A 14,390-nucleotide genomic window follows, 5' to 3' on the forward strand; every position below is an offset into this window, starting at 1 on the left:
TTCTGCGAATAACTGCAATTGCAGATTTTGAACAGAAATGGCGACAAAGAGGAAAAACTGACTGCAGCTTTAACTATTTAATTTGTTGACCTATATGCATAATTAATGTGCTTTTTCTATAAATCCTGAAGTAATTTTATTTATCAATTTAGATAAATTTAGATTTTTGTATGGTAAATAGTCTCAAGAAATGATGTTTCTTTTATCTTTTTTGGAATGTTAAATGTTATTATGGAATGTTTTTTGTGCGTTAATGTTTTGTTTTTATGTGGATGTTTGTCTTCTTAATGTAACACTTTATAAAGACAAATTGTTACATTTTCAAAATTAAGAATTATTTACATAATTTTTATCCCACAAAGCATCCACAAAGGAAGGTTATTGTCTGATTTAGCTCACTTGTAGACAGTTTTGTCAAACATTATAGCCAAAGAAAACCTATTACACTAGGGTGATCATATGAGGGAGCGGCAGTGCTGCGAGTGCCGGTCAATTTAATGGCCCAATGGAAAATAATGAAAACTAGGACATTTTCATCACTTTATAAAAAAACAGCCAGGACGACCAGGACAGGACATCTCCTGGGAAAACAGGACATTTGGTCACCCTACATTACACATTTAAAAAGGCATTTCAGGACAAAAGTCTCTGGTCGCTGTTAATCAGGATGTGAGCTGTAATCTATCAGAACCAGAACCAACATTCCAAGAACACTCAGAGATTGGAGTCTGATTACAGAGACACGCCTTTTAATCCAAATTCCACTTAAACACTTAATCGCTGCTTGGATCGCGCCAGGGAATGTCTGTGTGTGTGTGTGTGTGTGGGGTTCACAAACCACATCTGGATTAATCTGGAGTCTGAATTCACTTGAATGTAAACTAAGTCCTGGATTTTTGTGTTTTCAGGTAAAGAGTGTTAAAGGGGTGGTTGCATGCGATTTGACTTTAACTTTAGTTAGTGTGTGATGTTGCCGCTTGAGCATAAACAGTATCTGTAAAGTGACAGCGCTGAAAGTTCAATGCAAACGGAGATATTGTCTTTTAAAGTTATGGCAGTTTATCGCCTACAAAAACGTCCGGTTTGGACTACAACGAGCTTCTTCCTGGGTTGGTGACATCATAAACCCTCGCTAGTCTCCGCAGATGTGACTTCTGCCCGTAATGGGAAGGGGCGTGGCGTTTCCAGAACAACACTTCAGCCAATAAAAATACAGGAAACTACATTTGGCCATCTAACCAATCTAAGACCATTGCGTTTTTGCGTTATGATTTAAAAAGTCAAAATTATGACTTAAGCTAAAAAAATGAAATGCTAAATCCAAATTGACAAATCTAAATTATGAGAGTGCTAAATTAATGTGCTTCTACTATAATAAGTTGTTTCTACTATATAGTTATTTTATTTATCAATTTAGGTATCTTTATTTGATTAATAAATGTTTTTATCGGTTTAATTTTGGAAGATTAAAAAATATTTTGTATGTTAAAGGTGCACTATGCAACTTTCCGTCCACCGGAGGGCGCCTATTCTAAACTCGGGCAGAAATCATGTTGATGGATGCGGTTATTAACGTTACTGTAGTGTAAAGCAGAGCAGGACTGAGTGTTGAGGAGCTGAGCACGGCCGCTGGAGCGAGTGTTACACAAACACACGGCTCGCGAGTACCGGGACTTTTATAATGACGGGACGGGACACAGTCACCGGGCAAGTGCACTTCTGCTTCTTCCGGTCAGGTAAAGCAGCTATTTTATCATATCAGATACATTTAAGGGGACAAGGGCTTCAGCGATCCGTCCGCTCTCTTCTCGGGACTGAAATTTAGTGGGCTGTACTTTCCACACGATTGACATCAGGTTGAAGTACGCCCACAAGCCGTGCGTGTTATTGGTGTATTACAGGTTGGCTGGTGGTTATATTGCCGGCATACCGCCTCCCATGGCCGAGACTGGTATTACGACACCTGTCGGGCCGGGGCTAGTAATGCTACTGCTAATTAAGGTTGATATCTCTGCAGCACTATAACTTGACATTTTTTTAATGACATCATCACCCTTATTTCTTCTCATTCGTTTGATGCGTGTAGGTCACTTTTTGGATATTTTTACCAACATTTTTACACATGGCACCTTTAAATAGTCTCAAGAAATTAGGTTTCTTTTATCTTTTTTGGAATGCGTTGATGTTTTGTTTTGCCGTGGATGTTTGTGTTCTTAGTGTAACACTTTAAAAAGACAATGTTACATTTTCGGAATTCAGAATTATGGATTTTATAAATCAAAAATTGCAAGATTGTCAAAATTATGACATACAAAATTTTAATTATAGCGTAAATCAAAATGATGAAATAAAAGGCTAAAAATGTTAGCCTAGAAATCTAGACGCACCCTAGCGGTAGTAAATCTAATTTGCCGCGAGTGTAGTTTAGCAACTCTCAATAGACTTCTGAGCTGGTAAAAACAAACTCGGGTCGGGCCAATCACATCGTGTATAGAGTCGGTGGGCGGGGCTTCACATAATGACGGCAGAGTTTAAGTTGTAGTTTAAGTTGTCATAATTTTTTACGTTTTTAATCTCAATTTCAATTTAGTATGTCATAACCTCATTTTTTAAAGTCATAATATATTTTTTAAAAATACATTTCATTTTTGTTATAATTATGTTTTACCAGAGCATGATTTTGTCTTATTTGGGGGAAATGGCCTTCCATACAGACGTGACTGTTTTTAATTTTTAAAAAGATTTAATATTCCAAATGTAAACTAAGATTTTTTTTTTTTAAACTGTACAGGCCCTTCTCAAAAAATTAGCATATTGTGATAAAGTTCATTATTTTCCATAATGTAATGATAAAAATTAAACTTTCATATATTTTAGATTCATTGCACACCAACTGAAATATTTCAGGTCTAATACTGACGATTTTTGGCATACAGCTTATGAAAACCCAAGTGCTGGCTGTTGCTAATTTCCATTACTTTATATACTTAGTTCAGTTGGTATATTTCAGTTGGTGTGCAATGAATCTAAAATATATGAAATTTTAATTTGTATCATTACATTATGGAAAATAATGAACTTTATCACAATATGCTAATTTTTTGAGAAGGACCTGTATGTTTTTGTTTGTTAGTATGTGTTAATCTTAATATGTACCTTGCATATCTTATGAAGTACTATTGTATTTCCCTGTCATCAGGAGCAGAAGTATGCAATCAGGGATGGAGTATTTTTATTCTAACCCAAATGTAGCTAATTGTATACTTTACAAGTGCAACTGAGAATTAAAGTACATGAACTGTTGTTTTTTCTCTCATTCATTCAGTTCCTCTCTCTCTGTAACTCAATCCTGCAGCTCTAAAAGCTCCTGCGGTTTATTGGTAATCTGACTCGAGAGGTCCAGACCATATCTAGCCTCTTATCTGTCTCATACACACACACACACTCCAACAAATTACTAATCTTGTTTTTGACTTGAGCTTTCTGACTCTTTGACCCGAGTAATGCCTTTAGTAGAGTCTTCATGAACTCTAACCGCTTCATTTTGATTGTCATTTTCGTGGTCAAAAGGTGGTGTGGCGGACAACATGGACCCCGTCCGTCATCTCTAACTCACACACCTCAAAGGCCCGGTTGTCCTCGTTGTATTGCACTACATCCATGAAATTCCCAGCCAAAGACTCCAGAAGATACGCAGAATCCATCTTGGACTGGATCTGGAGGGTCGAGCACAACCTGAGAGACAGAGAAATTGTCATCGATGACGTACAACATGATTATTAAAACACAAATCCGTCGGTCACACACTAAATAATTTGCGGAGAAACACACTCTCTTCTCCACTAGAAACACTCAACCACAAGACTCCGCCCACACTCTCAGTGACATCATCAAATCTGGTATCCGGCTAGACCGAGCAGAACGGGAACAGTTTGTATAAATGGGAAAGCATTAGATCATTGTGTGGGTGAATCACAAGTCATTCCAAATATAAAGAAAATAAGCTTATTTTTGGACCATTAAAGGGAAAGTTTACCCAAAAATGAAAATGATCCCATAATTTACTCACCACAAGCTATTCTAGGAGTATATATATGACTTTTTTCTTTCAGGCAAACAGAATCAGAGTTATTTTATCCTGCTCTTTCAAGATTTATAATGAGAGTGAATGGTAGCTTAGATTTTTAAAATGCATAAAAGTGCTTCCATCCATCATAAAAGTGCTCCACACGGCTCCAGGGGGTTAATAAAGGCCTCCTGAAGCGTAGAGATGGGTTTGTGTGAGAAAAATATCAATTTTTATAACTTTATACACTATAATCTCTGGCTTCCGGCGTATGCGAGTCGAGATCCAGAGAAAGAGTGACCGCTGACCCGACACATTGTGACATTATTTTCAGGGGGGGTTTTACATTCAAGACAATTAAAGACATTTTTCTCCAAAATCCTCATTATTGTTATGTTTTCAGAGGAACTGAATTTTTTTTTAATCATTATTTTGTTTAAATGCAGTCCAAAATATTCTACCCTAACATTCAAATATTCTACATTTTACTTAATATCAATATATTAATATTTTTTAAATACTCATTTTTAGTAAGGATGCATTAATTTGACCAAAAGTGAGAGTAAAGACATTTATAATGTTATAAATGATTCTATTTCAAGTAAATTCTGTTATTTTGACTAGTTTTCCACAAAAAAAAAAAGAGAATAAATATTGGAAAAAGATTTGTTTGTTTTTAATTTTTCAGGGGGGGGGGGGCATGCTTAATTAAAAAGGAATTAATATTGTTGTTTTAATTCACTATAATAATAAAAAAAATCGGATTTTCTTCATACTTTTACCATTGAATAGTTCTAGTGTACTGGAAAGTGTTCAGTAGTACACTTGTATTCCATTAAACACAACGCCAGAAACATGACAGCAGAAAGTCTGTAGGCAGGAAGGAAGAGAAAGATGAAGGATGTTTTAGATTGAGAGTTTTCTTTCTCTGGGTCGTGCTGAGTCGACTGACCCTGGTCCATATCTGATCTATAGAGCACAGAAGGCATTCCAGGATCTCACAATCCTGTTGGAAAGACACACACACACACACACACACACACACACACACACACCACAAGTCGAACGGAACTAAGAAGGACACTGAAACCAGGATAGTCACAGTCCAGCGGCTGCCACTGCAACAGAAAGGCCTTTTCAGTCCTTCCAAACACACACACACGTGTATTATACACAGTCTCATGTTCCTATGCCATTACAAACCTATATACCCCACAATGCATCCTTGCCTAAGTGATTTTTAATTTAAGATTAAATGAATTACAATATGTACTCTATTTATTGCCTTAATAAACAAAAAATATAGTGAATACTGTATATACTGAATAATGTAACTGGATCCACCTCAAATACGACTGCTTTTCTCCTTCTGTTCTGACGTAATTAAAGGGAAGTTGGCAGGGATTAAACTATCAACTTTCCATCAGATCCAGATGAAAAATCAATCAAGCGTTATTTACAGCTAATTATTCTGCTTCACTTAGTAACGTCACTTTATTAAGATAAATCCATTATGAATGTCATTTTTTGCTGTTTAATTAAATCTCAATTAAAAAGCAACTAAAATGAGACTTCTCACACTATACACTACCGTTTAAAAGTTATGGGTCAGAAATATTGTTTAATGTTTATGAAAGAAGTCTCACCAGGACTGCATTTATTGATGGAAAAATAAATTAAAACAGGGAAATATTACAATTTAAAATAACTTTTCTATGTGAACATGTTTTAAAATGTAATTTATTCATGTGATCAAAGCTGAATTTTCAGCATAGTTAAATCCATTCTTACTTATTTGTAATATAATCTTTTTATTATTTTTATCAAATTGAATGCATTCTTGCTGATTAAAAGCATTAGATTCTTTTTTAAAGTGTGCACGTGTGTGATTTACCTGAAGTCCTTTGTGATGTTGTCGTATGTTTTCGGGTCATTGAGTCGATCTACCAGTGTGTCCGATGCTTTCTTCACCATTTGGGGGCACTCTGGGTTCTCCGCCGCCAGAGATCGCCACACCACCTCTAAATATTCTGCAACCCCAGAAGACAAAGACAACACTCATTACAGAACAAAATCCTACACGATTTGACACGTGTATGTATGAAACGGCTTCACAAACCACAGTATTTCTGTGTTACAAACATTCAAAATATCACAGAAGTACTGGGATGAAAGTGTATAGTTGGGATATAAACACTGATGTCTACGGAAGCTCAATCTTTTAAGACTGAACATTGGTCTGGGGAGTCTGCTCTGTATTTTCTACTGCACAAGAGGCGTGATTAACGGGCATAGTTCAAATGACTGAGATCAGGCACTGATGTTGGACGAGAAGGCCTGGCTCTCAGTCTCCGCTCTAATTCATCCCAAAGGTGTTCAGTCAGGTTGAGCTCAGGACTCTGAGCAGGCCAGGCAAGTTCCTCCACACCAAACTCACTCATCCATGTCTTTATGGGCCGACGCTTTGTGCACTGGTGCGCAGTCATGTTGGAACAGGAAGGGGCCATCCCCAAACTTTTCCCACAAAGTTGGGAGCATGAAATTATCCAAAATGTCTTGGTATGCTGAAATGGGGCCAAGCCCAATCCCTGAAAAATAACCCCATACCATATACACCCCCCCCCCCCCCCCCCCCCCCACTAAACTTTACACTAGGCACAATGCAGTCAGGTAAGTGGCGTTGTCCCGACAACCGCAAAACCCAGACTCATCCATCGGATTGACAGACAGAGAAGTGTGATTGGTCACGCCAGAGAACACGTCTCTACTGCTCTAGAGTCCAGTGGCGGTGTGCTTTACTCCACTGAATCCCACGCTATGCATTGCACTTGGTGATGTAAGGCTTGGATGAGCTGCTCGGCCATGGAAACCCATTTCATTAAGCTCTCTACACATTGTTCTTGAGCTCATCTGAAGGCCACATGAAGTTTGGAGGTCTGTAGCTTCCACTTCGACAGCTAACTGTGGAATATTTAGTAGTGAGGAAATTTCACGAATGGATTTTTATTGCACAGGTGGCAACCTATCACGGTACCACGCTTGAGTTCACTGAGAGCGACCCATTCTTTCACAAATGTTTGTAGAAGTGTCTGCATGACTAGTGCTCGATTTATACACCTGTGGTCATGGAAGTGATTGGAACACCTGAATTCAGTGATTTGGAGAGGTGTCCCAATACTTTCGGAAATATAGTGTATTAGCCTAGAAATCTAGACCCACCCTAGCGGCAGCAAATCTAATCTGCCCGCGAGTGTCGTCTAGCAACTCTCAATACCCTTCTGAACTGTAAACGCCAAACTCTGGGTGGACCAATCACATCGTGTATAGAGTCGGTGGGCGGGGCCATAATGACGACGGCCGAGTTGCGTTTGCGTGCTTCTAGTAAACACAGAAACTGGCGAACAGCGGTCTTTCGAATCAGCTTTGACCGCGACTTTGGAAGACTTGGAGTTAAGCTTTTCTCTGAGAAAAGAACAAAGAGCGGCACTAAAGTCATTCTTAAAAAGGGAAGATGTGTTCGGAGTTTTGCCGACCGGATACGGCGAATGTTTAATCTATCAACAAGCTCCGCTTCACCTTCGTTGCTCTGGTTGGTGTAGCGCTATCCTATCGCGTGCAGGAGTTGATGTGGGTCTGGCTTGTCAGGCTAATAGTGTATATCTTATATAATTATGTATATCTAATTATATAATTATATATAACAGCATTATATAATTATGTATATAATATATAATGTATATAATTAAGTATATCTTTATAATTATGATTCTTGGCCTTTAGTCTAAAATTAACAGTAAATGTTGCAAACCAAATGGCTGTATGAAGGCAGCAGCTCAAATATAATGTTATTGCCATCTAATGATATTCAGAATCTAGTTTGAGGTCCTTAGTTTGAATTATGCTTGAGATCTCAATCCCATAATCTGCCCCTTCTCTCCTAAATAACAACTAACTAATTATTTAACTAACATTTTTTTATGTTTTTTTTAACTGCACAAAAAGGGAGTTGCACTGTATTTGCGTTGTATTTTAATACAAGGACAACAAAGATGAACTGAACTTTATTCAGATGAGAGCAGTCCAGGTGAAATAGCTGTCAACATGATCATGCATGTGCAAACTGAGAAGATCCTGCATTGTTTGAGGCAACAGACTGGACAAAAAGCCCACGCTCTACAACTTAACAACAAGAGATGAGACGAGACGAGACGAGAGGACACACTATGAGAGGCTTTTGTTCGAGCGCTGGAATGATCTAAGAGCTGCTCACAATGAAAAGCTCTGTGACAGTGGCCAGTGCGACATCACTATCCTGAGGAGCGATGCCACACTTCAGCCCAAACACCACAATCATGGAGTTTGGCGTCTATACCGACAGACATGGAGTCATCTTACCACATAAACGGAGAGGTTTGGGATTTTTCTTACAGGCAAAACACATGTATCTCGTCTCTCCGCACTGGACAGACAGTTGCTCATCGCCATAATTAACCCTCGATTTATTTTTAATTTTAATGTCTGTACGGAGGCGTTGTTTTAAATATGACCAAACAGACAAAATAAACACCCCTGCAGACCGTGGTCATGACGACTGCTGATTTGTGTGTGTGTGTGTGTGTGTGTGTGTGTAGGTCAGGGAAAGGTCTCCACTCAATGTTTGTGGTGACATACAGCTGTTCGCAGGGATGGAGGAAAGAGCCGGGGGGTTGGGGAACGGAGGGAAAAGCTAACAAGACAAGAAAAGATGGCTGAAAACAAGACGAAAATAAATGATGGAGACAAGAGAAGAAGCAAAAATACGCTAAACAACATTTATAATATTGATCTTTTTGGAAAGAAATTAATGGTTTTGTTCAGCAAAGATGCATTAAATTGATCAAAATTGACAGTAAAGATGTTTATATTGTTACAAAAGATTTCTATTTTAAATAAATGCTGTTCTTTTGACCTTTATATTCATCAAGAATCAATAAAAATAACATTTATCATGGGTTCCACACAAATATGAAGCAGCACAAAGCTGTTTTTAAAACTGATAATAATAATAAATGTTTCTTGAGCATCAAATCATCATATGATCCTTCAGAAATCAGTATAATGTGACACTGAAGACTGGAGTAATGATGCTGAAAATTCAGCTTTGATCACTGGAATAAATTACACTTTGAAAATGTATTCACACGAGACAGTTATTTTATATTATATTAATATTAGTAAAACCAGGACAATAAACATGGTAGAGTGAGAATTTAGACATCGTTTTCTCATTTTTGTCCATCAAGAATTGACTGAAAGGTGAAAAGTATCTCTATATGGCTGGAAAGCCAAAAGAAAAATGGATTCAGAAGCGGAGCAAACAACAAAACAAACTTCTTTGCACTGAGTGCACTAATAAAACATGCCCAATAAGACCAGGAGCACGTACTGATTATGACCATATTAAATCACCGTGGTAACTAGGGCTGTGCGGTACTGAAGAAAAATGTGACATGCAATACCTTGTTAAATTATGCGATATTCGATATGCGATACAATATTGCTATTAGTGTGTAAAATCTATTTAAATTATATTTTTAAAAATATTTTTTTTAAAAACTAAAAAAAATGAGACTAATACCATTTGTGTTTCACATTCTTTCTGGGGAAAAAAATAATCAGTACTGAAAGAGACCAGCTGTGTTTTAGCTCTCCGCCCAGACATGGTCCTGTTATCTAAGAGCACGAAAACCATCATAATTGTTGAGCTCACGGTGCCCTGGGAAGAGAGACTAGCCACGTCCCACCAACTGAAAAAAGCCAAGTACCAAGACCTGGTTGACGAAGCAGTTCTAAAGGGGTGGCATGCAACCAGCTATCCCATTGAAGTCGGCTGCCGCGGTTTCCCAGCAAAATCGGTGCGCTACTTCCTCCAAAGGGTGGGCCTTGAGTCTAAACAGCTGAAGATAGCCAATAGGGACATAGCTGCAGCAGCTGAGTCCAGTTCAAGATGGCTGTGGCTGAAGAGAGCCCACAGTTGGAACCCTTCTGCAGGTGAAGGCTAGCAAGTCTTCGCTGCCCCACTCAGGCGAGGTGTTCAGGTTAAGGGGCGAAACACCTGAGACCCTGAGATCCCTACTGATGATACGGAAAGGTCCCAAATGTGGATGCTCCAAGGAATACCATCTCTGAAGATAATCTGCATTTACCATAGTTAGTGTAGTCCCTGCAGTCGCAGCTTGTGGCAAAGCATCTCTAATGTTTACTTCACCTTAGCAAAAATTTATGTTAAAAAAATGTGTGTGTGTATTTGGTAGTTCAAGTGTGTAGCAAGACACGAAACAGAACTGAAGGGGTCACATGCTTTCAGAGAGGTCGCTTGTGCGTACGTTTCGGTTTGTGTGTGTCAGACAGCGCAAGACTGCAAGGAGTTGTTTTTCGCAAGTTATTATGTATAATAACAATTTTTAACATCAAGCAAGTCACATAAGTAACAGTAGTCGTGTGTTCAGTCTATTCTCTGCTATATGCCGACCTAAAACGTACACTTTTCACAGTTTTGAAGTAGCCTATTAAAATCGTTCAGATATTGCGTGCCGTTGCGATATGCATATTGCGATGTGTACATTTGCAATATTTCAATAATTTAGATTATTTTGCACAGCCCTAACTGTAACGGACTGCTTTATTCTCACAGTGCTTACCTGGGAAGTTGACTGTGGCGTGTACGGGTGCGCTGGTGGCTACAGACGCGTGGACCAGGTGTGGGTACTTCAGACGGAACCAGGCAGCAAGGGATCCTGGGTAGGAGCCCCCAAACGCAACCCACTTGCTATTGGTCAGGCCTCGCGTTTCTGCAGTAACCGTGCGGAAGTGAGCGAGATCGGCCAATGCCTGACGACTGCTGAGGAAACGAAGACTCGCAGTGCTCAGGTCCCTGACAACACAAAACAGAACAATCAATCAACAGTCCTTCAGATTATATTTAAAGGGGCATGGGGGGTCTAATACTATTTCATGCATTCTGACTTATTTACACTGTTAAAGAGTTGGACTCTCATGCTAAACATGGCCAAAATTAAATAAAAAAAAAAACAAGTTAGACGCATGACGGAGCATTTCTGTGCCAAATACACTCCTTCAGGATTCCTTTAAGTTTCAGTTTCAGACAGGCAGTGCTGTCATTTTGTTTTTAGACCACGAAAATCAACAATGTGACTAAAGAAGTGTGTTTCTGGTTGTGAGGGAAAGATAACCTTGCTCAGCTTCTCAAATAAACCAGCTTTAAGGAAACCGTGGATGCAGTTCTTTTTTTCCGGAGTGAAGTTCTGCAAGTGAGTTTGTTTGTTCCCAGTCATGAGTCGAAACTGCAGGCAGTGAGTGAAACTGCATCAAATGTCTTAATTTTGTTGGCAATCAGCGAGTAGATGCATATAATGTGAAAAATATAATGTCAACAACACAAATGTATAGTCAGTGAATCAAAAGTTATCCAGGGATAATGCCATGACGTATTGTTTGTGTGCGTGTGTGTGTGTGTGTGTGTGTGTGTGTGAGAGACTCTTTAGCTCCACCCACTGCACACCTTTTCTGAAAGAATCGGTATAGTGTGTCTGTCTTTTATAAATATAATTAAACTAAAAACTTTTTGAGATATGAAGGATGCAATACTACTATATAAAGAAACTGAAAAAGAAACAGAAACTGTGTTATGTACCCTTTAAATCTGGATGGATGGATGGATGGATGGATGACAGACATACGGACATACAGACCGATAGATAGATAGATAGATAGATAGATAGATAGATAGATAGATAGATAGATAGATAGATAGATAGATAGATAGATAGATAGATAGATAGATAGATAGATAGATAGATAGATAGATAGATAGATAGATAGATAGATAGATAGATAGATAGATAGATAGATAGATAGATAGATAGATAGACAGACAGACAGACAGACAGACAGACAGACAGACAGACAGACAGACAGACAGACAGACAGACAGACAGACAGACAGACAGACAGACAGACAGATAGATAGATAGATAGATAGATAGATAGATAGACAGACAGACAGACAGACAGACAGACAGACAGACAGACAGACAGACAGACAGATATGCAGTTGAATGGATGGATGGATGTGTTATTCTCATTTTCCTCTGTGTGAAAAGAAAGGCTGAGTGTTACTGACTTGTAGCGCCATCTAGTGTTCATAACCCTGAGCTCTCTGTGGTGTTCTTTCACTCACTCTGTCGGATGACTCTTCCCGTAGAAGCGGTGCTCCAGTAACAAACACAAGGCTCCCAGCTTCTGTGCGTACAGCAGCCAGGTCCCGTACTGCATCCAGGCGGGGTTAGCCGGACCTTCACCCCCGATCATCAGGAAGACCGGACCACCGGCTCTATAGAAGCTGTCATTCACAAAGTATCTCTACAGTAGGGAAAGGTTTAGTTTAGTTTAGTTTAGTTTAGTTTAGTAAGGTTCAGTCGTGTCACTCACTCTCACTCACACACACACACACACACACACACACTTTATGGGGACTTTCCATAGACATAATGATTCATAAGCGGTTTTCCTCATGGGGACAAAAAACATGTCCTGACAAGGACTTCAGATTTTGCCATATTTTGTAGGGACATTTTGATCCCATAGGGTTAACCAGACTCCCACCACACTAACACACACACACACACACACACACACACACACACACACACACACACACACACACACACACACACACACACACAGGTCAAGTTCCAAAGTTTGGAATCATTACGATTTTTATTGGTCTCTTAAAGAAGACTCTTCTGCTCACCAAGGATGAGCATTTATTTGATGAAAAATACTGTAAAACAGTGAAATATTACAATTTAAAATAAGTGTTTTCTATGTGAACATATTTTCAAATGCAATGTATCCTATATGATCAAAGCCGTATTTTCCGCATCATTACTCCAGTCTTCAGTGTCACATGACCCTTCAGAAATCATTCTGATGTGATGATTTGATGCTCAAGAAACATTTATGATTATTATCAATGTTGAAAACTTTTTTTTTTTTGTGGAAACCGTGATACACTACCATTCAAAAGTTTAGGGTTAGCAAGAACACATTTAATTGATTTTTGAAGTGGCATTAAAGACATTTCTATTCTTACATGAGATTTCTATTTCAAATAAATGCTGTTCTTTTGGATTTTCTATACATCAAAGAATCCTGAAAGAAAATGCATAACTGTTTTCACAACACATATCAAGCAACTGTTTTCAACATTGATAATAACCAAAAATGCTTCTTGAGCACAAAATTAGCATATCTGATTGATTTCTGAAGGAAATCATGGCATTCTTAGAAGTGCATTTAAATGGCATGGTGCACGCATTTATCATTTGCAACAGTGGGTGTTTGTATGGTGTGTGTGTCTCATGCACTGAAGCTGTAAGTCACCTGCTTCCAGAGTCTCGTGTCGGCGCCGTTGAAGTGATCCAGTCTCTGGATGAACCACTGCTCCTCCACTCCAGACTTCAGCCGAGCTTCAGATCGTCTGTGCGCGCTTCTGTAGTGAGCAGCACACGGAAAACACACACACGCCAAAACAATCACTACAGCAGCAGCATATTTCTGAGGACTATTACACACTAAAGCCATTTTGAAGTGGAACTGATGCTATGTCATGTGATCATGTGTTTATAATCATGTGACATGTCATCTCTTTCCGACTACGGTAAAGGCTGAGCTTATGAATATTAATTAGTTTCTGGTTAACCTTCCAATAGCGAAGGCCTTGATCACGAATATTCATTTTTAAAGGCTGACGTCACGTTCGTGCCTTCCAATGACGAAGCTTATAGTATGAATATTTAGACTCGAGCCTTCGTCGTAGTAACTCAGCGCCTCATCGATATTTCAAAATAAAAGCGATTTGTTTGGCTTCACTAGACTTTTCTTAACATTAATGTTATTTCCGCGTTAAAGATGAATGATAAAGCAAAGAAAATTCATACGGTGTCCTTCTGAAGATAAAATACGCGAAATACGGCGGAATGAGCAACAGTCTCTGTAGCTGACAGATTACCGTAAATACCGCAATTTGACGTTTCTGGTTAGTTTACTTAAAGGAATAGCTCACCTAAAAATGAAAAAAAAAAAAGGTCATTGTTTACTCACCCTCAAGTTGTTCCAAACCTGTATGAATTTCTTTCTTCTGCTGAACACAAAAGAAGACATTTTGAAAAGAAGATATTTTGGAGAATATGGGTAACTTAACCAAACAGTTGAGGAGCCCCATAGTGAAGCTAATGCTTGAGGTGTGAAGAAAATATATCCC

General features: G+C 38.7%; 1 protein-coding gene across 1 annotated transcript in view; it reads right to left on the reverse strand.

Moving 5' to 3' along the window:
* prss59 (serine protease 59, putative) overlaps positions 1-13,751 on the reverse strand; it is an 18,798-nt gene extending 5,047 nt beyond the window's left edge. Inside the window, exons 1-5 of the mRNA XM_067451312.1 lie at positions 13,511-13,751; positions 12,306-12,487; positions 10,747-10,979; positions 5,961-6,096; positions 3,621-3,735 (exon numbers count right to left, since the gene is read on the reverse strand). Coding sequence (XP_067307413.1) covers positions 3,621-3,735; positions 5,961-6,096; positions 10,747-10,979; positions 12,306-12,487; positions 13,511-13,711 — 867 coding nt within the window. The 5' untranslated portion in view covers positions 13,712-13,751. The remainder of the gene's footprint in view (positions 1-3,620; positions 3,736-5,960; positions 6,097-10,746; positions 10,980-12,305; positions 12,488-13,510) is intronic.
* Positions 13,752-14,390: the final 639 nt, after the last annotated feature.

This window comes from Pseudorasbora parva, chromosome 8, assembly GCF_024679245.1.
Source record: "Pseudorasbora parva isolate DD20220531a chromosome 8, ASM2467924v1, whole genome shotgun sequence".
NCBI lineage: Eukaryota > Metazoa > Chordata > Actinopteri > Cypriniformes > Gobionidae > Pseudorasbora > Pseudorasbora parva.